The 27971-nt window shown below is 43.9% G+C and overlaps 1 protein-coding gene across 4 annotated transcripts; it reads left to right on the top strand.

Annotated features, from left to right (window-relative positions):
• On the top strand, window positions 1–27971 carry SLC35E4 (solute carrier family 35 member E4). 4 transcript variants are annotated; one of them, XM_069754329.1, is made up of 3 exons: window positions 1–66; window positions 19211–19984; window positions 24743–27971. In XM_069754329.1, the coding sequence occupies exons 2-3, from the start codon at window positions 19357–19359 to the stop codon at window positions 25180–25182; spliced, it is 1068 nt and encodes a 355-aa protein (XP_069610430.1). In that variant the 5' UTR covers window positions 1–66; window positions 19211–19356; the 3' UTR covers window positions 25183–27971. The 4 variants fall into 4 exon arrangements, with proteins under 4 accessions (XP_069610430.1, XP_069610448.1, XP_069610457.1 ...); XM_069754347.1 differs by lacking the exon at window positions 1–66 and adding an exon at window positions 15529–16567; XM_069754356.1 differs by lacking the exon at window positions 1–66 and adding an exon at window positions 15534–15931.

Here is a 27971-nt window from a genome sequence, read left to right as displayed (position 1 = left end):
AATCACCGGCAGGATCAGCACCCTCCAAAGAGAGCAATCCACTGAGACTCTGCATTACAGGGCATGGTAAGCTGAATTACCTCTTTTTCTGCCAGTGATTATCATGCGTCTTCTCGTCAATATGCTTCCCCAGGCTGGAACACATATCTACTGCACAGGTGCCCCGTGCACTGAAATTAGAAGTCACAGTGCTAGTTATATGCGATCCACCGTGGAACGCACACATATTGGGCACACGCCGGAAGTCTGCTTGTAAGCAGATAAGATTTATGTTTCTCCCCTCTTATTGCACTCCAACCTGTAGCACAGTGATGATCACCCCACATCTCCACTGATAGCACATTATAATATCATATATGGGACTGACCAACATCTTCACGGGACACTAGGGAGGATTTCCTTCTAGATCTTATTAACCTTTGCTGGTTCTAATTTATTGATTTTAATATACAACCCCTGGAAAAAATTATGGAATCACAGGCCTTGGAAGATTTTCATTGAGTTGTTTAATTTTGTAGAAAAAAGCAGATCACAGACATGGCACAAAACTAAAGTCATTTCAAATGGCAACTTTCTGGCTTTAAGAAACACTAAGGCCGGCGTCACACACAGCGTAAAACAATACGGTCCGTATATTACGGCGGTAATACGCTGAAAAGTCCCCCAAAAAATGGTCCGTTGCTCCTCCGTAGGCAGGCTGTGTCAGCGTTTTTTGCGCATGGCATCCTCCGTATGTAATCCGTATGGCATCCGTACTGCGTGGTTTTCTCGCAGGCTTGCAAAACCAACATACCGCTATAGAAGTGATCCATGTGTCCCAAAAAGAAAAGAATATATATATATATATATATATATATATATATATATATATATATGTCAGTAGACACATATATGTATATATATTAATACTTATTCCAGCGCTATACAGCTTGAAAGCCGGTAATTCAATTACCGGCTTTTTCTTTCTCCTTCATAAAACCCGACATGATTTGAGACATGGTTTACATACAGTAAACCATGTCTTCTCTCCATTTTTTTTGCAGATTCCACACTACTAATGTCAGTAGTGTGTATCTGCAAAATTTGGCCGTTCTAGCTCTTAAAATAAAGGGTTAACTGGCGGAAAAAATTGGCGTGGGCTCCCGCGCAATTTTCTCCGCCAGAGTAGTAAAGCCAGTGACTGAGGGCAGATATTAATAGCCTGGAGAGGGTCCACGGTTATTGGCCCCCCCCCTGGCTAAAAATATCTGCCCCCAGCCACCCCAGAACAGGCACATCTGGAAGATGCGCCTATTCTGGCACTTGGCCACTCTCTTCCCATTCCCGTGTAGCGGTGGGATATGGGGTAATGAAGGGTTAATGCCACCTTGCTATTGTAAGGTGACATTAAGCCTAATTAATAATGGAGAGGCGTCAATTATGACACCTATCCATTATTAATCCAATTGTAGTGAAGGGTTAAATAAAACACAAACACATTCTTTAAAATTATTTTAATGAAATAAAAACAATGGTTGTTGTAGTATTTTATTCAACGCCCAATCCAGTCACTGAAGACCCTCGTTCTGTGAGTAAAGAAACATAATAAACCAACAATATACTTACCCTCCGCAGATCTGTAACGTCCAACGATGTAAATCCTTCTGAAGGGGTTAAAACATTTTGCAGCAAGGAGCTGTGCTAATGCAGGCTGCTCCTCGCTGCAAAACCCCAGGGAATGAGGCTAAAAATAGATCAATGATCTATATTTAGCATCATTTGCGGTGAGGCGCCCTCTGCTGGCTGTTCATAGATCGTGGGAAATTACCTAGAAAGCTCCCTGGCTCCCTGGCTTTCTAGGTAATTTCCCACGATCTATGAACAGCCAGCAGAGGGCGCCTCACCGCAAATGATGCTAAATATAGATCATTGATCTATTTTTAGCCTCATTCCCTGGGGTTTTGCAGCGAGGAGCAGCCTGCATTAGCACAGCTCCTTGCTGCAAAATGTTTTAACCCCTTCAGAAGGATTTACATCGTTGGACGTTACAGATCTGCGGAGGGTAAGGATATTGTTGGTTTATTATGTTTTTTTACTTACAGAACGAGGGTCTTCAGTGACTGGATTGGGCGTTGAATAAAATACTACAACAACCATTGTTTTTATTTCATTAAAATAATTTTAAAGAATGTGTTTGTGTTTTATTTAACCCTTCACTACAATTGGATTAATAATGGATAGGTGTCATAATTGACGCCTCTCCATTATTAATTAGGCTTAATGTCACCTTACAATAGCAAGGTGGCATTAACCCTTCATTACCCCATATCCCACCGCTACACGGGAATGGGAAGAGAGTGGCCAAGTGCCAGAATAGGCGCATCTTCCAGATGTGCCTGTTCTGGGGTGGCTGGGGGCAGATATTTTTAGCCAGGGGGGGGCCAATAACCGTGGACCCTCTCCAGGCTATTAATATCTGCCCTCAGTCACTGGCTTTACTACTCTGGCGGAGAAAATTGCGCGGGAGCCCACGCCAATTTTTTCCGCCAGTTAACCCTTTATTTTAAGAGCTAGAACGGCCAAATTTTGCAGATACACACTACTGACATTAGTAGTGTGGAATCTGCAAAAAAAATGGAGAGAAGACATGGTTTACTGTATGTAAACCATGTCTCAAATCATGTCGGGTTTTATGAAGGAGAAGGAAAAAGCCGGTAATTGAATTACCGGCTTTCAAGCTGTCTAGCGCTGGAATAAATATTAATATATATACATATATGTGTCTCACTGACATATATATATATATATACCTATTCTATGTGTACACATTTATTATATCTATTGGACTGTAAGCTGTCAGTGTGATTTTACTGTACACCGCACTGAATTACCGGCTTTTCTCTCTAACAGCGCTGCGTATTTCTCGCAAGTCACACTGCTTGTCCGTGTGTAATCCGTATTTTTCACGCTTCCATAGACTTTCATTGGCGTATTTCTTGCGCAGTACGGTGACAAACGCAGCATGCTGCGATTTTGTACGGCCGTAGAAAGCCGTATAATACTGATCAGTAAAATACGGCAAATAGGAGCAGGGGCATAGAGAATAATTGTGCCGTATTTTTTGCGAGTTTTACGGACGTAGATTCTGCGCTCTTACGTCCGTAAAACTCGCATGTGTGACGGCGGCCTAAAAGAAATCAAGAACAAAAAATGTGGTAGTCAGTAATGGTTACTTTTTAACCAAGCATAGGGTAAAAATTATGGAATCATTCAATTCTTAGGAAAAAATTATGGAATCACCCTGTAAATTTTCACACCCAAAAATAAAACCTGCATCAAATTAGATCTGCTCGTTAGTCTGCATCTAAAAAGAAGAGCCAGAAGACCACAGCATCTGATTAGAAGCACTTCCCTTCTTACTAAGCAGTGTAAATTTCTTTTAGCAGTGCAGAGGTTAATGCTCCTGAAGCATTAAGGTTCTCAGCTGTGCACTGTTAGAAACTCCCATTTCCTATATAATCTAGGAACTGGCTACCACTCATTGTCAGACATAGCTTATGGTGTATGGCTGGAGGTTGTTGTTGGTTATTATTGGAGAAGGCGTTTGGTGGATTTATCTGTGACGATTGCTAGGTTTTGAGTGTGTGATAATTCCTTTTATTCTCCTACTTTGTTTTAACCTCATCTTCCACACCCCGGTGCATTCCTCTGTTATATGTGTTAGTATATTTTAATGTTTGGTATTTTTCCTTTATCCCTGTTCGTATTACCTTGTTAGTCTGGTTGGTGTATTACAGTACACTACTACTCCCCTCTTCACTAGGTGGGGTAAGGGTACAGACTGATGGCATATTCAGGAGCTAAGGCAAGGTACATGGCCCCGATGTCTTCACCATCAGAAGTAATCCAGGGAGCAGGGCGAGCTAGGGCGCCCCTAGCATTAGCATTTGCTGCTAGTAAAGGCATTAAAGATGAAAGAATAATTACATCTGACGTAAACCCTATTTAGAACTTATGGATCCTTCTTAAATAGGAAATTTACAGTGAAGAAATATAGTACACCTTTCTGACCAGAGAGAGCCTATAGCTGATGTTGCCCAAAAATATGATTGTCAATATTAAGAAATTGACAGACTCCATTGATGGAAGGGGTGTGCTACATTAGTCGCCGGTGAGGGGGTTTTTAATGCCAGAAATGTAACTATCCCCATTTTCAGTTGTTTGGTTATTATTCTCACTTTAAGGCTGTGTGCACACGTTGTTTTTTTCGTGTTTTTTTCGCTATAAAAACGCATACATTATGCATCCCATCATTTAGAATGCATTCCGCAATTTTTGTGCAAAAAAAACGCATTGCGGTAAAAAAAACAGCATGTTCATTAATTGTGCGGATTTTTTGCGTTTTCCCCGCTACTTAATGCATTGGGAAGCTCCGGAAAAAAACACGTCAAAAACGCAAAAGAAACACATGCGGATTACTTGCAGAAAATGTCTGGTTTTGCTCAGGAAATATCTGCAGGAAATCCTGAATGTGTGCACATAGCCTAACAGATGAAAATAAACAATTATGATGGGAACATTTAAGTTTTTTTTATTACACAATAATTCTGCACACTAATAGTTGTCCAGTATTTCTGCATACATAGATATTCTCCTAACAAAGGCAAAACTTTCCTTATTTTACTTTGTTAAATATTCAGGCTTATTAACCTTTTGGATTGATTGACAGTAATGTGGTTATTCAATATTAAAATTGATTATCAAATATGTAAATCGCCTAATTTTGCACACATTGTATATGTACTATAAATTAACACTGCACACAGACTACATTAGTCAACATTAATGCAACAGCGTGAAATGCACATTATGAAATATAGATAATGAGGACATGCAATAAAAATGTAATAACATTCTTTTGATCTGCTGGCAAACCGCATACAAGGAGGCAGTGAATCACTGTGTTGCATCTCCCACTGGGCTCCTAGGTCCAGAATGAGAAAGGAATTACATCTATACAAGTTATGTGATACATTTCTCACAAATCTATATGTCAATCTGCTCAATTTCTCCTGCTCTATGCATTAGCAGCATGTTGTAAAGTGGCACGCATGCTTTTAACTGCGATAAAGGCTGGTACATTCCATAAATCTATATATATAATTGCCTAAGGGGTACTTCCGTCTTTCTGTCGGCAACTTCCGTAACGGAAATCCCGCGTCGCTGATTGGTCTCGCCAGCTGCCTGTCATGGCTGCCGCGACAAAATCAGCGATGGGCACAGTCCGATTAGTCCCTCCCCTACTTCCCTGCAGTCACAGTGCCCGCCGCCCACTTCATACTCCGTGGCTGTGCAATATACTACGTGACTGAGCAATATACTACGTGACTGAGCAATATACTACGTGACTAGGCAATATACTACGTGACTGGGCAATATACTACGTGGCTGGGCAATATACTACGTGACTGGGCAATATACTACGTGACTGGGCAATACACTACGTGGCTGGGCAATATACTACGTGGTTGGGCAATATACTACGTGGGCTGTGCAATATACTACGTGACTGAGCAATATACTACGTGACTGGGCAATATACTACGTGACTGGGCAATATACTACGTGGTTGGGCAATATACTACGTGGTTGGGCAATATACTACGTGGCTGTGCAATATACTACGTGACTGAGCAATATACTACGTGACTGGGCAATATACTACGTGACTGGGTAATATACTACGTGGCTGGGCAATATACTATGTGACTGGACAATATACTACGTGACTGGGCAATATACTACGTGGTTGGACAATATACTACGTGGCTGTGCAATATACTACGTGACTGAGCAATATACTACGTGGCTGGGCAATATACTACGTGGCTGGGCAATATACTACGTGGACATGCATATTCTAGAATACCCAATGCGTTAGAATCGGGCCACCATCTAGTCTATATATATAATTGTCTAAGGGGTACTTCCGTCTTTCTGTCGGCAACTTCCGTAACGGAAATCCCGCGTCGCTGATTGGTCTCGCCAGCTGCCTGTCATGGCTGCCGCGACCAATCAGCGACGGGGACAGTCTGATTAGTCCCTCCCCTACTTCCCTGCAGTCACAGTGCCCGCCGCCCACTTCATACTCCCCGCAGTGTGCCTGGCGCCCGCTCCATACTCCCCGCAGTCAGTGTCCCCGGCGCCCGCTCCATACTCCCCACTCCATACTCCCCGCAGTCAGCACCCGCTCCATAATCCCCTCCAGTCACCGCTCACACAGGGTTAATGCCAGCGGTAACAGACCGCGTTATGCCGCGGGTAACGCACTCCGTATCCGCTGCTAATTAAACCTGTGTGACCAAGTTTTTACTATTGATGCTGCCTATGCTAAGTCTTCTGGGTAAGTTCGCAATGCATCTCTGGGAACGCAAGATGGCGGCCGCATCACACAGCTTCGCTGGATCCCAGGGCTGAGTATATAACTATTTTTTATTTTAATTATTTTTTTTTAACAGGGATATGGTGCACACACTGCTAAATACTGCGTGGCCAGTGTTATATACCTACGTGTCTGGGCAATATACTACGTGACTGGGCAATATACTACGTGGTTCTGTGCTGAATACTACGTCGCTGGGCAATATACTACGTGACTGGGCAATATACTACGTGACTGGGCAATATACTACGTGACTGGGCAATATACTACGAGACTGAGGAATATACTACGTGGCTGGGCAATATACTACGTGACTGTGCAATATACTACGTGACTGAGCAATATACTACGTGACTGGGCAATATACTACGTGACTGGGCAATATACTACGTGACTGGGCAATATACTACTATACTACGTGGTTGGGCAATATACTACGTGGCTGTGCAATATACTACGTGACTGTGCAATATACTACGTGACTGAGCAATATACTACGTGGCTGTGCAATATACTACATGACTGAGCAATATACTACGTGACTGGGCAATATACTACGTGACTGGGCAATATACTACGTGGTTGGGCAATATACTACGTGGTTGGGCAATATACTACGTGGTTGGGCAATATACTACGTGGCTGTGCAATATACTACGTGACTGGGCAATATACTACGTGACTGGGTAATATACTACGTGACTGGGCAATATACTACGTGACTGGGCAATATACTACGTGACTGGGTAATATACTACGTGACTGGGCAATATACTACGTGGCTGGGCAATATACTACGTGGTTGGGCAATATACTACGTGGGCTGTGCAATATACTACGTGGACATGCATATTCTAGAATACCCGATGTTTTAGAATCGGGCCACCATCTAGTCATTTCATAAATTCCATGCAGCTGGGAAATGGTGTTGGATGAACCTGCAGTGGTGGACTCCAGCCACAAGATGTTTCTTTTGCGTCTTGGATAGACTCTATTTAAGACCCCATGGTGTTTTTTGAGTATTAGGTGAGAGCGGACAGACAATGACGGGTGAGAGTGAGATCCACTGCCATCTTTGGAGCTCGGAGTTTGTAGTTCTCGAAAAACTGGCCAGCGTACTGGAGTAATGTGGACCTGTTTTCTGTGAAACCTATTAAAGGGAGGGAATTACTTTGGGGAATGACTACAGTTGAATTTCCCCCAAGCCATCTGCTGTGACTTGGAGGGCCTCCTGCTAGTTAATCAGAGTACAACAATGCTTCAAGCGACAAGTCCACCATCCAGTCCTCGGCCTCCCTACTAACGGCCGATCAGCTGCCCACCTGCGTGACCAGGTTACAATAGGCAAGTCCTGAGTTCAGGCCCCACCACAGTGATCACGGTGGGAATGTGCAGGTAGACCTAGAGTTTGGTGTCAAACGTAGATTCTCAGGCAGAGAGAGATTGCTTGCTAGTAAAACTGTATGAACTTGCACCGATTGCTCAGTGTTAGAGAGCCTCATATATACACACTTTGATCAAAGCTCTCCCGACAGAGAATCACCTGTGGTTGGGAGGAAAGGGTGGGTTGGAAAATTGTTAAGTTTGTGAACCATTGTGCTGCACCACCACTGGGTCGGCCCCTTGCACTCATCTAATTTCATTGTTTTCCTTGGTTAACTCCTGGACTACCACATTAGGCAGAAGCATATGTCAAGCAAATTATAGTGTATTTGATAGAACATTCTGGGCCCATAGGTTGCGCAGCACATGGGTCAAAGTAGACACTGACTAGGTGTGTGTGAAACGTTTAGGCTGTGTGCACACGTTGCAGTTTTTTTGCGGTTTTTCCTGATAAAAACGCTATAAAACCGCAAAAAAACGCATACAATAAGCATCCCATCATTTAGAATGAATTCCGCATGTTTTGTGCACATAATGCGTTTTTTTCCGCGAAAAAAACGCATCGTGGTAAAAACCGCAGCATGTTCATTAATTTTGTTGTTTTTTTGCGGATTTCCCACTACAAAATGCATTGGGAAATGTCCGGAAAAAAACGCGGCAAAACAGCATGCAGATTTTTTGCGGATTTCTTGCAGAAAATGTCCGGTTTTTCTCAGGAATTTTCTGCAAGAAATCCTGAACGTGTGCACTTAAGGTACCTTCACACTGAACAATTTAACAACAATATCGCTAGCGATCCGTGACGTTGCAGCGTCCTGGATAGCGATATCGTTGTGTTTGACACGCAACAGCGATCTGGATCCTGCTGTGACATCGTTGGTCGGAGCAGAAAAGTCAGAACTTTATTTCGTCGCTGGACTCCCGCAGACATCGCTGAATCGGCGTGTGTGACGCCGATTCAGCGATGTCTTCACTGGTAACCAGGGTAAACATCGGGTTACTAAGCGCAGGGCCGCGCTTAGTAACCCGATGTTTACCTTGGTTACCAGTGTAAATGTAAAAAAAAGCAAACACTACATACTTACATTCCGGTGTCTGTCCCCCGGCGCTCTGCTTCCCTGCACTGTCAGCGCCGGCCGGCCGTAAAGCAGAGCGGTGACGTCACTGCTCTGCTTTACGGCCGGTCGGCGCTCACAGTCAGTGCAGGAAGCAGAGCGCTGGGGGACAGACACCAGAATGTAAGTATGTAGTGTTTGTTTTTTTTTACATTTACACTGGTAACCAGGGTAAACATCGGGTTACTAAGTGCGGCCCTGCGCTTAGTAACCCGATGTTTACCCTGGTTACCAGGGGACTTCGCATAGTTGGTCGCTGGAGAGCTGTCTGTGTGACAGCTCTCCAGCGACCACACAGTGACGCTGCAGCGATCGGCATCGTTGTCTAGATCGCTGCAGCGTTGTTAAATGTGACGGTACCTATAGCCTTACTGTGTTTTCCCTTTTGTTTCCAAGAAAACTCAGGCTTTGTTATCAGTAAAACAATAGTTCCTTGATGAATTGTCTGGTCGTGTTCTTTGTCCACAGCCCACTGTATCCTGGAGAGACCACTCCAGTACACGGTCTACACAGCCAGACATCATAAATGGTTATTCGCACCTTATACATTTATGGAATATCCAAGGGATATACTATAGATGCTTGATATGTGTGGCTCCCACCTCCAGGGTTGCCAGCCGTCCAGATATTCAAGGACAGTCAGTTAAAATAGGGCACTTTTTTACCCCATCGAAAAAAAAAAAATGTAAGTCGTCTGTAATTTTTTTTTTTACGCTGAATAAAATTACGGTATACAGATTCTGTTGACTATAATTATTGATCATTTTACAGTGAATGCAGCTGATGTCTTCATATCAGAATTATGGACTGCAGACATGGATCAGTTATAATCATAATGACGTATTATGGTTTTCCAATGTGTCCATAAATAATATTGTCTGTCGGTGATTTTTTCACAATCTGTCCAGTAAAAATAAAAAGTCAAGTTGGCCACCCAGCGCACCTCTGGCTCCAGTAACAATCTTTGCTGAATTCTATGGGTAGAACTGCTGCTATAAATTGTCATACTACAGAGAGGAGGGTATCTCCAGATAGATGCGGGTGAAGGTGAGGTTGGAATTAACCTATAAGGCATGCACGTTACATTGTGTAGATAATGTGTACGTGAGAAAACCCTTACTTCAGGGAAGGATGTACCATTGGTGAAACCTGGGCAGCCACACAGAGGATCTCACTATCACCTACAAAGCTGGTGGAAATGAGCATAATGATGAGCAAATGGACTGCAAAGCGCCCATGTATTGTTCTCGCACAGGGACCCTCTTCTGTCTGTGTCCGCTCCTACCTTATTGCAGCATAGTGGTTCTAAGAAATCTGCACTAATCATTATTCCATCAAGGTTATGTATTATTAATTAGACTATATTTCATATCTGTGGAGTGCGTAGATTGCACCATTAGCTAACCATCTGTGGAAGAATAGTTAAAAAACCCACTTTAATGCTTTTATGATGTCTACAAATATTCATGCTTAGCAAATGCATCTGGGCCAGACAGCATTGTCCACTAACTCCACACACCAGCCTGGGCAAAGAAAAGTTAGATTCAGTAAACTACCAAAGAAATTGTGCCCTTTCCAGTCTTCACTACAGCTACCAGTATATATACTGAAGAAGAAGAAAATGAATATATATATATATTTAAAAGCATCCATGCCTTTAAAGGGAACCTGTCACCTGAATTTGGCGGGACAGGTTTGCGGTCTTGCACAGGCGTGTACTTCGGAGGACACAGCATGAACTTCAACCCAATATTGCGGCCAGCATGCAGCCAGCGGGTAAGGAAAGGGTGAATCAAACACCCGAAAACCCCGCCCATATGACCGCAAACCTGTCCCGCCAAATTCAGGTGACAGGTTCCCTTTAAGCACATAAAGGGATTGTCCACCACATTTTACAAGTTTAAAAATGAGCCCATGATGGTCCTAAAATGAAAAAAAACGTATGCACCCCCACCAGATCCGTTTACACTGCTCCTCCACACTGCTGCAGGTGTGTTCTACCTGTCTCATGGCTTCCTCTTCCAACATGGAGTCAAGTGACCGCTGCAGCCAATCAACACAGAGTGATTAGCTGCACTGGTCCCCTCCAGTCCATGGGACTAGAACAAATCTTTGCTGCATATTCACAACATTAGTGGCGTGAGTTACGCGTATTGGACCATGTCCTCCCTTGGCTTAGCTCACTGGAGCGGAGTTTGCCAATCCGTTTGAGAAACGCAAGTTATAGACCAAAACTGGTTGATGAATTGGGATAATTGTGTTAAAAAGGGTTTTTCACTACGGAGATGTTGACGGAGATGTTGACCTGTAGAAGGACGTAGATCTGGGGATTTATTATGATGGAATATAGGCTGAACTGGATGGACAAATGTCTTTTTTCGGCCTTACTAACTATGTTACTATGTTACTATGTTACTATGTTACCTGTGCTTGGGATAGGTTATCATTATAAGACTGGTGATGGTCGGATACCCGGCACCCGTCCCCACCAACCAGCTGCTACCAGGTTCCGTGGAGGCCAGAAGAGCACAATGTACCATGTAGCATCTGTTTTTGGGTACTGCACTATAGCTCCCATAATACTAGATTTGGCACCCAAGTGCGGTGGTGTAGCTCACCTAATAGCATTCTCACGTTTAGGCTGGGGTCACACTTGCGTGTGTGCAATGCGAGAAACCAGCACAAGTCTCTCGCATCAATACCATAGAAATACATGCAACCGCACGCCCGGTCCCGAGTGCCGGCGGCAGTGCTGGGACTTGATGCAAGAGACTCGCGAGAGTTTCTCACATTGAACTCACAAGTGTGACCCCGGCCTAACTCTGTGCTTGTTCAGTTTGGTAAAAACATGACATGGAGGTGATCGTAACATGATTAATACCAAGATCTCGCGCAGTATAAATTCAATCCGAGGACTTTATAAAGGGAAGAAAATGGTGTTGTGATAAGAATGTAGGAGAGAGTTCATATCAGTGTTATGGTTTTCTTTATGAGCTGAAAACACAATATAGGTGTGAGGAGCGTGCAATGATCCGCAGCAGACAGAGCCATGACGTTCTGCTCTATACATGGTTTATATCTGACCTCTCTCTGTGCCGAGAACTTGCCTACAGTTTAAATGTGAAGGCTTTTATCCCGGGAGAGGCATCTTTGATTAATATTAGGTTAGGGTCTCGTCAAATAAAGGTACGACTTGTCATGGCTGGTGGGCTCCCATCAATTGGCCAATTTATGCACAAAGTGCCTTCATTTTTATAAGCATGTTCTATATAGCAGTAATGCAGCTCACATTTCATACATTGTATATTTGCATACATCTTAGTCCGTACAGAACAGCTGGCTGAGGCCACAGCCCGAGATAAGAGTAGCCAGCTTTTCCCCACTCCGCGTGATTGACAGGTCTCTTCCAATGTACACCAATGAGAGAAACTTGTCAATCAACTAGAGCAGGGCAGCAAGAAGCCGGCCAGAGGAACCGCTGGGCTAGTCACAACTCTAAATTGTTTGCTGTGAAACATCCCACCCAGCAGGCTCGGACTGGCCCATAGGGGATCAGGGGAATCCCCCGGTGGGCCCCTGTGCAGACCTGGGCCCCCAACCCCACTGTATGGGCAATACTTGGCATAATTCACTTGATTCACTCTATACAGAAAAAAGCAGCATCTCATCATTCACTAACCAAACTATCCAGTTTATTATTATATAGAGATGTCGGTAGATGAGGGTAGTGTAATATTTGTATATAGGTGAAAAGTGGGCCCCCACAGTCAATGTTACTGGTGGGCCCTTGGCTCCGCAGTCCGACACTTCCACCCAGGTTCTGATTCATGTTGCCCATAGTTTGGACAACACAAACGGAGTAACAGGTTGCCTTTTAAAAAAATATCTAATAATAATAATGGCATTGAGGATTATGATTACATTTTACTGCATCTTAGGCTGGTTTCAGACTCGCATTCCTGTGCGCAATGTGAAGCTCCGACCAGGCCCCTAATTTTGCGTTTCCGCGTGGTCGCCGCACACCTCAAATCGCCGCATGCGGACACATCCGCATACAACACATGTCCCTGCATACCCAATGTTAAAGATAGGTACACAGGGAAACGGAGGACGCAGTAGGCGGAGCTTCACGGAGGAAGCAAGGAGGAAGCACGCTGCCATCCGCAAGTCTGAAACCAGCCTTAGTAAGCAGAGTGTACAAAAGTTGTAAAATATAGCAGGAAGCATTACCTCTGCTGGGATAACTCGCTGCTTCAGTGACAATGTGCTGTCCATGATTAATGGAACGCTGCAGCCAGTCACTGGTGTCACTAGCCACATGCCAAATATACGAGTGTCACCACTTAGGCTAGTGACTGACTTCTGCCTTCCTCATCCTCACTTTTCAATTCTTTGTCCACATTTTAAAAATTGGAAAAGTTCTTTAAGCAATTAGGAAATTATGAATAATTGATAAGAGAAAGATTGATCATGATATTCTAGTGTTTTTTCAGCTTAAAGTATGAGACCTGATTTGGCTAGGTGAGAGGCTTAAGACTGGGATCTAAGAGGTAACGTTCCTCTTTGTGGAGAGTGACAAGTCAGGCCTGGCATGTCAGAGTGAGGAGACTTATATGCCATGCATGCTCCTCTGGGAAATTAAATGTGCAAATTGCCTCTTCAGAGAGGAAGAGGACTAGAATGCTATTGGAAGTAGTGATCTCACAAATCAATATTAGGATAAAAGGCAAACCAGAATCTCCATTAGCAGACGCAGTGTTTTGGAAGCTCCTCACTCTGACATGACAGGCCTGGCTTGTCTCTCTCCACAAGGCGAAACATTACCCCTTAGATCCCATTATTAAGCCTCTCACCTAGCCATATTAGATCTCACACTTTGCACTGATGAGGGGCAACACCAAAAACACTATGTCTGCAAACTGAGATTCTGGTTTGACTTTTATCCAATGTCATATTGAAAGGATTATTAAGGCTATGTTCCTATGATCAGGAACTAGCCGCGCTTTGGACGCAGTTCATGTTCGCTCCTTCCAAAGCGCTGCCGTCTATTGAATGCAGGTGAATCCTCATATGTTCATTGAACCGTGCGGATTCACTGCGTTCAATACATTTCTATTGATGTAATTTTTCTTGTGCAGACTAGTGTCTCCGCAAGAGAAATTGACATGCTGCAGTCTTCATAGACGTGCCCCATGTCACTCTCCGCAGGCATCTGTGGACATATAGTGGACATGGGTTTTCTAGAAATCCCATCCACTATGCTGCAACATCTGGCCGCTGCGGACTGGACAGATAAATACGCAGCGTCAAACCCGCAGCAGCTCCTGATCGTGGTCACATACCCTAAAGAGTTGATATTGACTTGTAGGATTACTACAATAGATGGCGCTATAGAGCTCTAGCCCTCTTCCTCTCTGAAGAGACAATTTGCATTTTCAACTTAAAGGGAATGTGATGTCTTTTGATTGATTGCTCCACAGGCTGGTGACATCAGAGCAGACGTTTCTGGAAACCCGTGCCTGCTTTTCTAGGATCCAGGCTTAGAACACCTGTGTAATGTGCAGTGAGCCGGGTGTATACACCTCCGTGTCACCAAGCTCACTGCGCATGATCAGGAGCCATCCTGGGAACCAGGCCAGAGCGCGCCACTCCTGCTCGTGATCAGTGACGCTGAGGTGTGTACACTGCGACCGCCTGTGCGTGACAGAGGTGTCCTGAGCCCGGGCCCTACAAGAGCATGTGCAGGATTTCAGAGACGTCACCAGCCTGTGGAGCAATCTGAAGACTATGGGTGGGTTACAAGGATGACTTGGCCCCCTGTCCATGTGATAGGGAACAACTCGCTGATCTGACCCCAGTGCAGGGCTCCGTAACCCCAAAAAAGGGGGCAGAACCCAGTGTTGTGGATGTTATATCTCTATTGTCAATGGGACTTATGGAAATAGCTTGGTCCCATAGACAATGAGTGGGGTGGCGCTTGCACATCTGCCTCCCACCCACACTGGCTCGGTCATTGGCTTTCTGGTGTACCCACAGCGAGTTGTCTCCTATCAGATGGGATTTTAGGGAAACCTCTGTAGATAACTTGTCCACAAGAGCTTTAGCCAAAGAAAAAGAGGCGACAGTAAATCCTAATGGCACCTTATTACCGCACAATATGGCGCACAGCGGGGCTGACGCGTTTCAGCAGGCGCTGCCATTCTGGGGGCTTCTTACTGACCCTGCCAGTCACAGACCAGACCACATGGTGCCCCCACTTGTGCCCTGCTACATAACAATGAAGTCCACTAATACCCCTCCACCATGGGGGGTGACAGGCAGCCAAAACGAGCGAGACCAGGTCCTCCTGCCCACACACACTGAGCCCCGGCATCACCATGACAACAGGAAAAAGTCACTAAGCAACGCAAAGTGGTCCAGCCAGCGATCAAGAGTTCTATCCAATCAGAATATCGGGGAGGTGACAGGCCCCGCCCCCACATTACAGCTAGCCTAGCGTCACTTCCTGTTCTCATTCACTAGCTGGGTGCGATGTGATTGACAGCAGGGAGGGCCAATCATGTGCGGGGCCGTCATCTGTGTGTGATGTCAGTGGTATGAAGTGGAGCTGAGGTGTGACGTCATCACTGGCACATGATCACCTGCTCAGTGGAACGTAGGCGGTAGTGGCCACACATGATCCCCAGCTGATCCCTGTGTATTAGATCGTGCAGGGATCCATTGTGTCCCACAAGGTGTCAGTGCGGCCGCGCTCCGGATTACACTGCTTCCAGGAACTGGGTATATATATATATTACACAGGGCGGGGCATCTATATCGGGAGTGTGCGGGGAGGGGCCGGGAGTCACCAGACTGCAGCTGCTGTTATGGCCCCTGTGCTGTTGCTAGGAGACAGAAGAGCACTAGAGTGTCCTGTGTGAGGAGTCTGCTTGTGAATGAGCCGGGCTCCAGTCTGCGGGATCCTGAGGAGGAGGAGGAGGCTCATCATCATCATCATCAGCAGCAGCAGCAGGTCAGATGTTTACACTCTGCTCACACACAGGCAGAGCACATAGGGGGCCACACAGGCTCAGCACATAGGGGGCCACACAGGCAGAGCACATAGGGGGCCACACAGGCTCAGCACATAGGGGGCCACACAGGCTCAGCACATAGGGGGCCACACAGGCTCAGCACATAGGGGGCCACACAGGCTCAGCACATAGGGGGCCACACAGGCTCAGCACATAGGGGGCCACACAGGCTCAGCACATAGGGGGCCACACAGGCTCAGCACATAGGGGGCCACACAGGCTCAGCACATAGGGGGCCACACAGGCTCAGCACATAGGGGGCCACACAGGCTCAGCACATAGGGGGCCACACAGGCAGAGCACATAGGGGGCCACACAGGCTCAGCACATAGGGGGCCACACAGGCTCAGCACATAGGGGGCCACACAGGCTCAGCACATAGGGGGCCACACAGGCTCAGCACATAGGGGGCCACACAGGCTCAGCACATAGGGGGCCACACAGGATCAGCACATAGGGGGCCACACAGGCTCAGCACATAGGGGGCCGCACAGGCTGAGTAGAGACCATGTGGGGACATGTGAAGGTGAACAATAACTGACTGACAGCTGTCAGATCTACAGACCCACAAGGAGGTAGGTGACGTCAGCACCTTGGGTGTAATGATTGGTCACACTGTCTGCCTGTTGCGCTCTGGCTGTCAGGACAGCAGTAGTTACACCTGGTTCCTTCAATGATCTTAAAGTCGGTTTGTTTATTGCTTTTTATCAATCGTACTAGAAGCTGTGTCAGCCTGTCACATCTGTCCCCCGTATTGTGTGTTTGTTGTCTGTTTTTTTGTATTGTTTGTTCTCCAATTGCTTGTTTGTTTTTTGTCGTCCAATTTGTGCATTTGTTGTCCGTGTGTGTTTATTGTCTTTATTGTGTATTTGTTGCCCATGTGTTCTCCGTATTGTGTTCATGGTTTTTATTGTGTGTTTGCTGGCTGTATTGCTCATTTGTTCGTATATTATATGTCAATTCTCTGTATTGTATTTTGGGCGACCTTATTGTCTGGGCGTTCTTTGTATTGTGTGTTTGTTGTCTATATTGTGTGTTTGTCATATCCATTTTGTGTTGCCTGTATTGTGTATTTGTGTGTTTTTTTTGTGTACTTTTTGTCTGTTTGGTCTAAGTACTCTATATTTTCATACACTTTTGCTATTTATTTACTAGCTGATATTTGCTCAGTTTGTTTTTATCTTAGGTTTTGTATTTGTAGTATGTATTTGTTGTTTGCATTGTGTGTAGTGTATTTGTTGTGTGCAGTGTATTTGTTGTGTGCACAGCGTATATGTTGTGTGTATTGTGTATATGTTGTGTGTACAGTATATCTGTTGTGTATTTGATGTCTGTATTGTGTATTTGTTGTGTGTACAATTTAATTGTACACACAACATTGCATTGTGTATTTGTTGCATGTATAGTGCATTTGTAGTATGTACAGTGTATTTGTGTATTTGATGTGTGTACAGTGTATTTGTTGTGTGCATTGTGTATTTGTTGCATGAACAGTGTATTTCATGTGTGTATAGTGTATTTCATGTGTGCACAGTGTATTTGTTGTGTGTTATTGTGTATGTGTTGCTTGTTATTGTGTATTTGTGTGTACAATCTAATTTGTTACTGTACATTGTGTATACAATGTATTTGTTGTGTGCATTGTGTATTTGTTGCATGTACAGTGTATTTGATGTGTGTACAGTGTATTTGTGTGTATTTGTTGTGTGCATTGTGTCTTTGTTGTGTGTATTGTGTATTTGTTGTGTGTACAGTGTATTTATTGCGTGTATTTGATGCGTGTACAGTGTATTTGATGCGTGTACAGTGTATTTGATGCGTGTACAGTGTATTTGATGCGTGTACACTGTATTTGATGTGTGTACAGTGTATTTGATGTGTGTACAGTACAGTGTATTTGTTGTGTGTACAGTGTATTTATTGCGTGTATTTGATGCGTGTACAGTGTATTTGATGTGTGTACAGTACAGTGTATTTGTTGTGTGTACAGTGTATTGCGTGTATTTGATGCGTGTACAGTGTATTTGATGCGTGTACAGTGTATTTGATGTGTGTATAGTATATTTGATGTGTGTACAGTGTATGTGTTGCGTGTCATTATGTATGTGTTGCGTGTTATTGTGTATTTGATGTGTGTACAGTGTATTTGATGTGTGTATTGTGTATTTGTTGCATGTATTGTGTATTTGTTGCATGTACAGTGTATTTGATGCGTGTACAGTGTATTTGATGCGTGTACAGTGTATTTGATGTGTGTACAGTACAGTGTATTTGATGTGTGTATAGTATATTTGATGTGTGTACAGTGTATGTGTTGCGTGTCATTATGTATGTGTTGCGTGTTATTGTGTATTTGATGTGTGTACAGTGTATTTGATGTGTGTATTGTGTATTTGTTGCATGTATTGTGTATTTGTTGCATGTACAGTGTATTTGATGCGTGTACAGTGTATTTGATGCGTGTACAGTGTATTTGATGTGTGTACAGTGTATTTGATGTGTGTATAGTATATTTGATGTGTGTACAGTGTATGTGTTGCGTGTCATTATGTATGTGTTGCGTGTTATTGTGTATTTGATGCGTGTACAGTGTATTTGATGTGTGTACAGTACAGTGTATTTGTTGTGTGTACAGTGTATTGCGTGTATTTGATGCGTGTACAGTGTATTTGATGCGTGTACAGTGTATTTGATGCGTGTACAGTGTATTTGATGCGTGTACAGTGTATTTGATGTGTGTACAGTACAGTGTATTTGATGTGTGTATAGTATATTTGATGTGTGTACAGTGTATGTGTTGCGTGTCATTATGTATGTGTTGCGTGTTATTGTGTATTTGATGTGTGTACAGTGTATTTGATGTGTGTATTGTGTATTTGTTGCATGTATTGTGTATTTGTTGCATGTACAGTGTATTTGATGCGTGTACAGTGTATTTGATGCGTGTACAGTGTATTTGATGTGTGTACAGTGTATTTGATGTGTGTATAGTATATTTGATGTGTGTACAGTGTATGTGTTGCGTGTCATTATGTATGTGTTGCGTGTTATTGTGTATTTGATGTGTGTACAGTGTATTTGATGTGTGTATTGTGTATTTGTTGCATGTACAGTGTATTTGATGTGTGTATAGTGTATTTGTTGCGTGTTATTGTGTATTTGTTGTCTGTACTGTGTGTTTGTTGTATTAATCATATATATTTTTTATTAATACCTAGCTCAGAATCCTTCACGACTAAGGAAAAGAATAATCCTGGGAAGACGGAGAGTATATGAGAAGTAAATATGTCAGCGGAGCCATGTTAAGGAAAACCATGCATATACAACAGTAAAAAGTCCAATTAGGAATATTGCCAAATATTCGATGTGTTTAGCACCCAGCAGGAAAGATGAGGTTGAAATGGAAACTTCTGATAGAACGTCTCCTGCTTCCATCATGCATCCCAAGCCTGAAGAAGCCCCCCAGGAACGCGTTAGCAGCAAACTGTATCTCATCGCGGCCATACTTACCTGGCTGATCACGGGTACCACCATCTCCAGTCTTAACAAATGGATATTTGCCGTTTACAACTTTAAGTTCCCCTTGTTGCTGTCCTCGCTTCACATGCTGACAGCCATCCTGCTGGACTACCCCCTCCTCAGGCTTGGCCTGATACGTGTAAACGCTGACCTGACCCTGAATACCGGCGCTCGGTGTAAAGTGTTCCTCCTGAGTGTCACCTTCTGCTCCAGCATTGCCTTTGGGAACCTCGGACTCAGCTGTGTGCAGCTTTCCTTTGCACAGATGATTTACACTACTACCCCTATTTTCACCTTGGCTCTTTCCAAACTTTTTCTGGGCACCAAGCACCATGCCCTTAAATACACTGCCATGATCCCCATATGTCTGGGGGCTTGTTTTAGTATTATTGGAGAGGTGCAATTTGACCAGACTGGATGCATCTACCTTTTCGCATCAACATTTCTCAGGGGGCTGAAATCCATACAACAGAGTAAGTACTTGCCAGCAGGACATATCGATATGTGCCCGTATAGCAATCATCTCTTCTGCAGGAGTGTAAGAGGACAGGTCAGTCCAGAGTGTCTCCGGACACTGATGTCATGTTTGACGCTGTTGATGCCCCATGTTTACTACATGTAAAGACAGCGCGTGGCACCATTTATAGCAAATATTGCAGGAAATGTTATGTATCGTGATCCCTGAAGCCAATCAGCCATACATCCGGAGGAAGCGAGAGAACAGCGGCAGCTCTCAGCTCCGCCAGCTGTATGTGAAGCCAGCACTGATTGACCTCAGAGATGGCGTAACATAACAATGTCACACAATCCCTGGGAGAGCAGGAACAGTGCCTGCACCGGAGGTAAGTGTAAGGGCTATTATTTTACAAGGGGGAAATACATATAATATAGGGATTGAGATGGGGCCGTCCGAGGAGTGGACAACCCCTTTAACTAGATCGGACATCACAGTTCTATACACTAATATTTTGACTCACCAGTGTCCCAGCAGGGGAGCATCTTGCTGCACTGGTGAAGGAGGATCTAAAAAAGTAATACATCATTATGGTGAGAATACAGAAAGAATGAATGTTTCTTGCTCATCTAGGCCTTGAATGAAGCTTGCAGTAAATGCACAGTAGGGGTACAGTTTATCTGATTAGCTGGGAAAGATCGCTTATCGCACTCATCAGCTGGAGTTGTGGAGCCGGTTTTGCACATCTGACTGATCTCTTGGTAATTGGCCTAATTATCAAAATATGAAAATGAGGGTTAAAACATTTTCTTTATAAACTGTGCTTTCCTGCTGCTTCTTTCTTAGTTAAAAGAGGCTTTCCGGTGTAATGGAAAGGTTATTCTGGACTTTAAAATGGTGGCCTATCCTTAGGAGAGCCCATCAATGTCAGAGGGGTGAAGGCACCCATACCAGTCTGCTGATTCTCAGGCACAGTGCAAGTGGGTGTGCTGGTGTTAGGGCTCACTATGGGCCCGATTCATCAAAGCTTTTACACCAGTATTCAGTCATAAAAACCTTCGCCCAGCTTGGTTAAAGTGGTCTAAGCGGAGCGGGGGCATGGAGACCGCTGATCATCAAATTCATGACGAGCGGCGGCGTTTGCTATGTCACAAATCCTACTCCAGCAGGGACTGGAGTAGGATCATTGGCTAGGGGGAAAAGGAGGTGACACGTGTCTAACCCTTCATTCATAAGATATATAGATACACCGCACACTCTCTTGATATTTGTATGCAAACAATTATAAAGTTTTATTCACATGACATCAGTAAGGGAGCAAAATAAGATATGTACAATGAGCGACCAAATTATATTTTTTGACGTTTCGACCCTCCCGAGTCTTACTCATAAAGTCGCTTCAAAATGAGGGTGTGGAATTGGGATAAATCCCTAAATCGATAAAGGGGTTGCTGCTACCCCGCATGTAAGCAGCACAGTGAACAGTCAGAGACCCTGACTAGAGCGATGTGTCACTTAGTATAATGAGTACTGCAGTTTTGATTTATTATTGTAGCGCCATTTATTCCATGGCGCTTTACATGTAAGGAGGGGTATACATAATAAAAACAAGTACAATAATCTTAAACAATACAAGTCACGACTGGTACAGGAGGAGAGAGGACCCTGCTCGCGAGGGCTCACAATCTACAAGGGATGGGTGAGGGTACAGTAGGCGAGGGTAGAATGTCACATTTGGGTGAAATCCAAACTGTAGCTTTCGGGGGACCTAGAAGACCCCCACAAATCATTACGCGATGTCATATGTGAGCTATATACAGACTTTGGGTAGGTTAGTTGTTGGGCATACAACCCAACTGCTGCTATTCTGTTAGTCAAGTGCCTGTAACCGAGAGAAAAACAAATGCTCACCTTACTGCGGTATAATCTTTAGATCTATTGTGTACCGCAGGTAACATCATCCTTTATGCCAAACACACGAAATGATCTCATTATACAATATTAAAAATGGATTCTCTATTCCGCATGGGTTGTTGCTTTTTTTTCCTCTTCGGTCTCAGGCATCTCAGTAATTTTGTGAAGTGTTCAATCAGTGACTTATCGAGTGTGATGGATTAATTTGCTTACCACGTGACTTCATTAGGAAAGCTTTTCAATCACTCTTTGTGCACCTGTTTATGCCATGACTAAAGGCTAGAGACGCGTGAGTATGTGGTCTCCTGTTTTTGTGGAACCATGTGGGATATGTTTAATCTTTGGGAAAAATATGAGGAAGGTTTTATTTTCTGCACGCTGGTGCTTTCCTCTTTTTTAACATTGCCCAATAATAGGTTTTTTTTCTTTCATATTTCAGTTTTATTTATAGTACTACTTATACCTCACACCTGACGGTATGATCCAACTCAATCTCACTCGTTGCTATTATCCAAAACTGTTCCTCCTCTCTTCTGTCACAGTAAAAGGACATGCCCTAACATTAGTGATGAGTGAGCGTGGCCGGATAAGGCGCCATTCGAGAATGCTCGCGTGCTGACCGAGTGGCTTCGGCGTTCTCGAAAAATATGTTCAAGTCCCCGCAACTATGTGTCTCATGGAGGGGTTACCTGTTTGTTAGGCAATCCCTACCTGTCGAACAGCCGCCACACATGCAGATACGAGGACTGCCAACTTTTGTTCCGAGCACGCCGAAGACAGCACCCGAGCATTCTCTGATGGCGCCTTATCTGGCCACGCTCACTCATCACTCCCTAACACAAGTTATGCCATTATTTAGTGCCCCTATAAATGTCAGTATTATATCCAGTGTGTGAATGAGGCCCTTAATAGAACGATCACAATTTTGGACAGAAGTTCTCCTTGGAGACAATGAAATAGAGGTATTATGTCATAAATTCTGAAGCCATGAGCTAGACGGACACTTTATAGTTCCATTGTCCTCTTACCTCAGCTCTCGACACAGGAAGGCTTTAGTTCGGGTCCGTAATTGACCCTTAGATGATTTCTGCTGGCCGTGGTTTTCTAAGTCTAGTTTTTGCAGTGGTCCAAAGGAAAACTACTGTAGCAACTGTGGAAAAAAGTCAGATCTAGATTTAGAGCCATGTGACAGCATCAGGCTAACCACAGCGTAAGCCATGATGTCAGTTTGTCTTATCACTTTTAGTCTTTAAGAAAAACTCCTAAAAATATATATACGGTAAGCTTTCCTCTCTAGTCACATCTATCTAGCATTAAGAGAAAATTCTGAAAATCAGTATAAAAGGGAAACAGTCAGCGGTAAGGCCACGGGACTGTGTCTATTGACAATAAATGTAAATGATAACATGATAGTGCTCATAATCAATGTGAAGCATGTAAAGGCAAGCATCTGCGGAGCGATTTACAGTCCGAGCTGTGGTTGTTCAACAGGTTGTAAAGTAAAACATTGTGTAATGTAACCGTGGTCACATAATTAGGAATAATTTCTATGAATCACTGGAATTACTCCCAATATTAGTAGTATGTGCGGTATTTTGTTCTCTTTTAGTTGCTAGGAAATTATGTGGAAGTCAAAATACCATGACACATTGCTATAAAAGCATCTAACTATATGTATTTCCAGCAAGTCAGGCTTTAAAATAAGGAATCATTGTCTGAGTGGCCACTTTGTTAGCGACACACACCTAGTAACGTGTGAGCTTCATTACCCTTTAGAACAGCAGCACAAACCCACTTGGAGCCTAGAGGGGTCTTCTCAGGTTGTTTCTGAACGGTTCGGAGCAATGCAGTCCCCTTAGTTTCCTCACTACCTGGTATCTGGCAGGCCGAACTCTCCTCCTTGTGCAACAGAGATGGTGTAGAATCGAATTGTATTAGTAGAACTATAAAGCCCAGCACAAGTTCTGCTATAACACATTTAGCTCTCCGTGGTTTATCTTGTGAATTAGCACACAACTCTGGAGAGCAAGAGCAGATAGTCATGGCTAGCAGACCTGCTCTGAAAGCTCCAAGGCTGGTGATTTATAACTGCATCTCTTCAGAAGATGATGGAGGGCGGTGAGCAGCCAATAGCAGTATAGAAATCGGTGGTCTGAATAGAGCTGACTGGCATGTTAAAGGGAACCTGTCACCCCCAAAATCGAAGGTGAGCTAAGCCCACCAGCATCAGGGGCTACAGCATTCTGTAATGCTGTAGATAGGCCCCCGATATATCCTGAAAGATGAGAAAAAGGTTAGATTATTCTCACCCAGGGGCGGTCTGGTCCGATGGGTGTCGCGGTCCGGTTCGGGGCCTCCCATCTTCTTACAATGACGTCTTCTTCTTGCATTCACGATGCGGGAAAGGCCACAGAGGCCCGGCGCCTGCACACTGCAGTACTTTGCTCTGTCCTCAACAGGGCAGACACAGTACGCCTGCGCCGGAGCTACAGCGTGAAGACCAGAAGAGGACGTCATCGTAAGTAGATGGGAGGCCCCGGACCGCGATGCCCATCGGATCGGACCGCCCCTGGGTGAGTATAATCTAACCTCTTTTTCTCACCTTTCAGGATACATCGGGGGCTGATCTACAGCATTACAGAATGCTGTAGATAAGCCCCTGATGCTGGTAGGCTTGGCTCACCTTCGATTTTGGGGGTGACAGGTTCCCTTTAATGACGGCAAGATCTTATATATTGTAAAATAGCATGACTGTTGATACCCGGATACCCCGTTAATATGGGAAAGCTGTGATGTGATCCTTTGTGAATGTCTCTGCTTTTATTAATTTGTACATTTCTAACAAACCTTGTTCTGATTTTAGGTTTACTTCTTAAAGATGAAAACATCCATTCGGTGACACTGCTGTACCTGATGTCCATCCCTAGCTTCTGTATCCTGCTCCTGGCTGCCGGCTTCCTGGAGTGGGGGGTGCCATGGGAGAGCCCACCTGACTGCGACAGTAGACTCTGGCTCTTCATCCTTCTCAGCTGCTTGGGATCGGTCCTGTACAACCTTGCGGGCTTTTGTGTCATCACACTGACGTCCGCTGTCACCATTCATGTACTCGGAAACCTAAATGTGGTTGGGAACCTTGTCCTGTCCAGGGTGGTCTTTGGAAGCCACTTGACATTTCTCAGTTACATGGGCATCGGTCTTACCTTGGCTGGAATGTTCATGTACCATAATTGTGACTTTATAGCTAGATACATTGGCTCCAGACGTCCTCTTCATGCCAGAGAAAAATGTGTTAAGTCTGACTAGATCCTTCCTTACCCACTAAGCCACATAGTAAGATCCTGTCAGGGAGTAAAATGGCTTCTGTTGGTATTTGTGGCCTGATTCAACACGAAGAAACCGCGTGAAGGGACAAAGACCCACGTGACCATCCTGGTTTATCAGGACATCTAGAGGGCACCGGTGACTGAATGTTTCTGTCAGGAAACAATATATTAATAGAATTTTGGCTCCTCGTTTTAGTTTTCTCTGTTTTTTTCAGAGGGATAATATATTTTCTTATTTGTACGTCATGCAATAGTGTTCATTACTGAACACGGTGTTATTATACCTGCCAGCTGCCCTGGTGAGACTTGAGGAACGTGTGTCTGTCATCAACCTTACTACATAACTAGTAAATGTGGCCGACTATAGACGTGTGGCCGTGGTTTCTGAATATAGCACACAGAATACTGTTCTTAGGTAGGAAAGCTGCCACAGATCCTACTGCCCACCATAGATTGCCAATTATTATCATATTTTTATAAATGGAAAAAAAAAATGTATGTTGCAGAATGGAGGTAATATTTTATGTATTTTTTTAAAGCCACAGTCATGAAATGTTCTAGAGGGAATCTGTCAGCAGGTTTTTGCTATGTAATATGAGGGCAGCACGAGGAAGGGGCTAAAACACTGATTTCAGGGACATGTCACTTACTAGTCTGTGTGCTGTTGTTTTAGTACAATGACTTTTATGAGCAGGAGATTATCACTACAGGACTAGTTCCGGCGTGCCCACTGGTCCAACCACGCCCCTTTCTCTAATAAGCAGCTCACTGTCAATATACAATGTACATAGCGAGCTGTGGTGTGGGTGGGGTTAGCTTTCTAAGCTCTGCTACATGCTACTTCTAACAACTCTGATTGTGTCACAACTGCTGCAGTAAACTAAGTGATACACCGCTGAAATCGGGGTCTCTTCTCTTGCTCTCAGATTAGGTAGCAAAACCTGGTAACAGATTCCGTTTAAATAGGGGCACCTAAGAGATTTTATCTTATACCATTACATCAAATGTATAGGCATCCATTTTTTTTTTATTTAGAACTCTAGTGCACCTAAAATAAAACTCTGCAAATACGCCTTTTAAAATATCCTGCCATTTTATGTCTGCAGCTGCTATCCAGACTTATGTGTCTCCATGGTTACAGAGTACAAACGATCCATATGTACAAAGTGATCCTACAATTATCAGCCCGCTTTCATCTGTCCCCTACTTCATCATAATATGAATTAGGTAGCTTAAAGCTTATCTACACTCTCATAAGAAAATTATTAGACCACAGGACTCATTTTTCCAACCCCTCTATAATTGATGTGTCCTGTAACCCTCAGCAGGGACCACCCTAACTCCATGCTGCTGGCTACACTTAAGTATTCAGCAGCACCCTTGTCCTGCGGCCAGGCTGCCATCTTCAGTGTGGTAAATCCTGTGACTCTCGCTCCCGCACTGAAGACGGCAGAAAAAACCAGGAGGAGAAGGGTGCTGAATATTTTACTGTAGCCGCACCACCTACTTGAGGTGGTCCGTACTTCTGGTTACCATAAAAAATAACTATACAATTTTCATATACTGGAAAACATAATTATATAAAACTTTTAAAGTGTCATTGGCTTATATCAATTGCTTCTTAATAATTCTTTTGTCTATATAGTTTGCTATATAGTGTCCCCAATATATTTGGATTGTTATCTAGCAAGTGACAATGACTCCATCAGATATGCCAGTGACACTTCCCTTAACAATGTCCAGTAGAGGAGGGTTGTCGCTGGTTTTCCTAAAGGCATTTTCCATGACGTTTATTATTTTTGTGGATGGGGCTAAGAAAAAACAGGTAGTTGCTAGCTACCTGCCTGTTCTGCACGGGATGATCTCTGCTGGCTCAGCCAGCGATTCTACTACTTCATATAACCTCTCTGCAACAGGGCAGCTCTTCCTCTTCTAGTCTACTCTGTCGATGCAGAAGTCATGATGATTGACACTTATGCAGTGGGGAGCTGGCTGTCAGTCAGCATGACGAGCAGAGTGGAAGAAAAGATGTTGCTCTGTCGGCGGAAGCCACAGAGTTGCCGGCAGGAGCGGTCTGTGACCACTATGAGCTGGCAGAGATCAGGATCGGGCAGAACAGGTAGGTAATTAGCGACTCCTGCCCATTAGTTCTTAGACTAAAGAGTCGGATAACCCCGTTAACTAGATCTGGGATTTCAGGCAGTATAAGAGGCCTATGAAGGTGGAGAAAATGACTTTTTGTCCCGTTGCCAAAGTACGTCTGTAATATAAATCGCAATGTTTCCATTACACAGTGCGCTACAGCACAATGTACATTTCTATAGGCCCTTATTCTATTCACTGTGCATTAGTGCAGGATGGATACATTCATAGAAAAGGTAATAGTAGCAGAACAAATACAAAATATATTTCTATTTTTTGCAAATGTTATTGGTGACACAGAAGTCACATTATTTATAGACCTTTCTGCCTGACTGCATCCTATATTTTGTATATACGTGGGAGATATTTCGATGTAATCCCATTGAGCGCTGTCCTCAATGTATCAGCACAATCATTTGCCCCGCGCTAATGTTACTGTCGTATGTTCTTGCCTTATGTCTCATTTTGTCATCCAGGTATACTGTAAGTTTATGAACTTTGATTATTCTTGATAGGAAAATGCAATGATATATTTTATTATTAGGCATCCTGTTGTAAATGATGTTTCTGTGGAATAGATTTATCAGTGTTACTGTATTCAGTAAATATCTTATTTATTATCTGAAA

Source organism: Ranitomeya imitator, chromosome 1 (genome assembly GCF_032444005.1).
Source record: "Ranitomeya imitator isolate aRanImi1 chromosome 1, aRanImi1.pri, whole genome shotgun sequence".
In the NCBI taxonomy this organism is placed as follows: domain Eukaryota; kingdom Metazoa; phylum Chordata; class Amphibia; order Anura; family Dendrobatidae; genus Ranitomeya; species Ranitomeya imitator.
The sequence above is the reverse complement of the archived record's forward strand: the minus strand, read 5'-3'. Positions and strand labels throughout refer to the sequence as shown.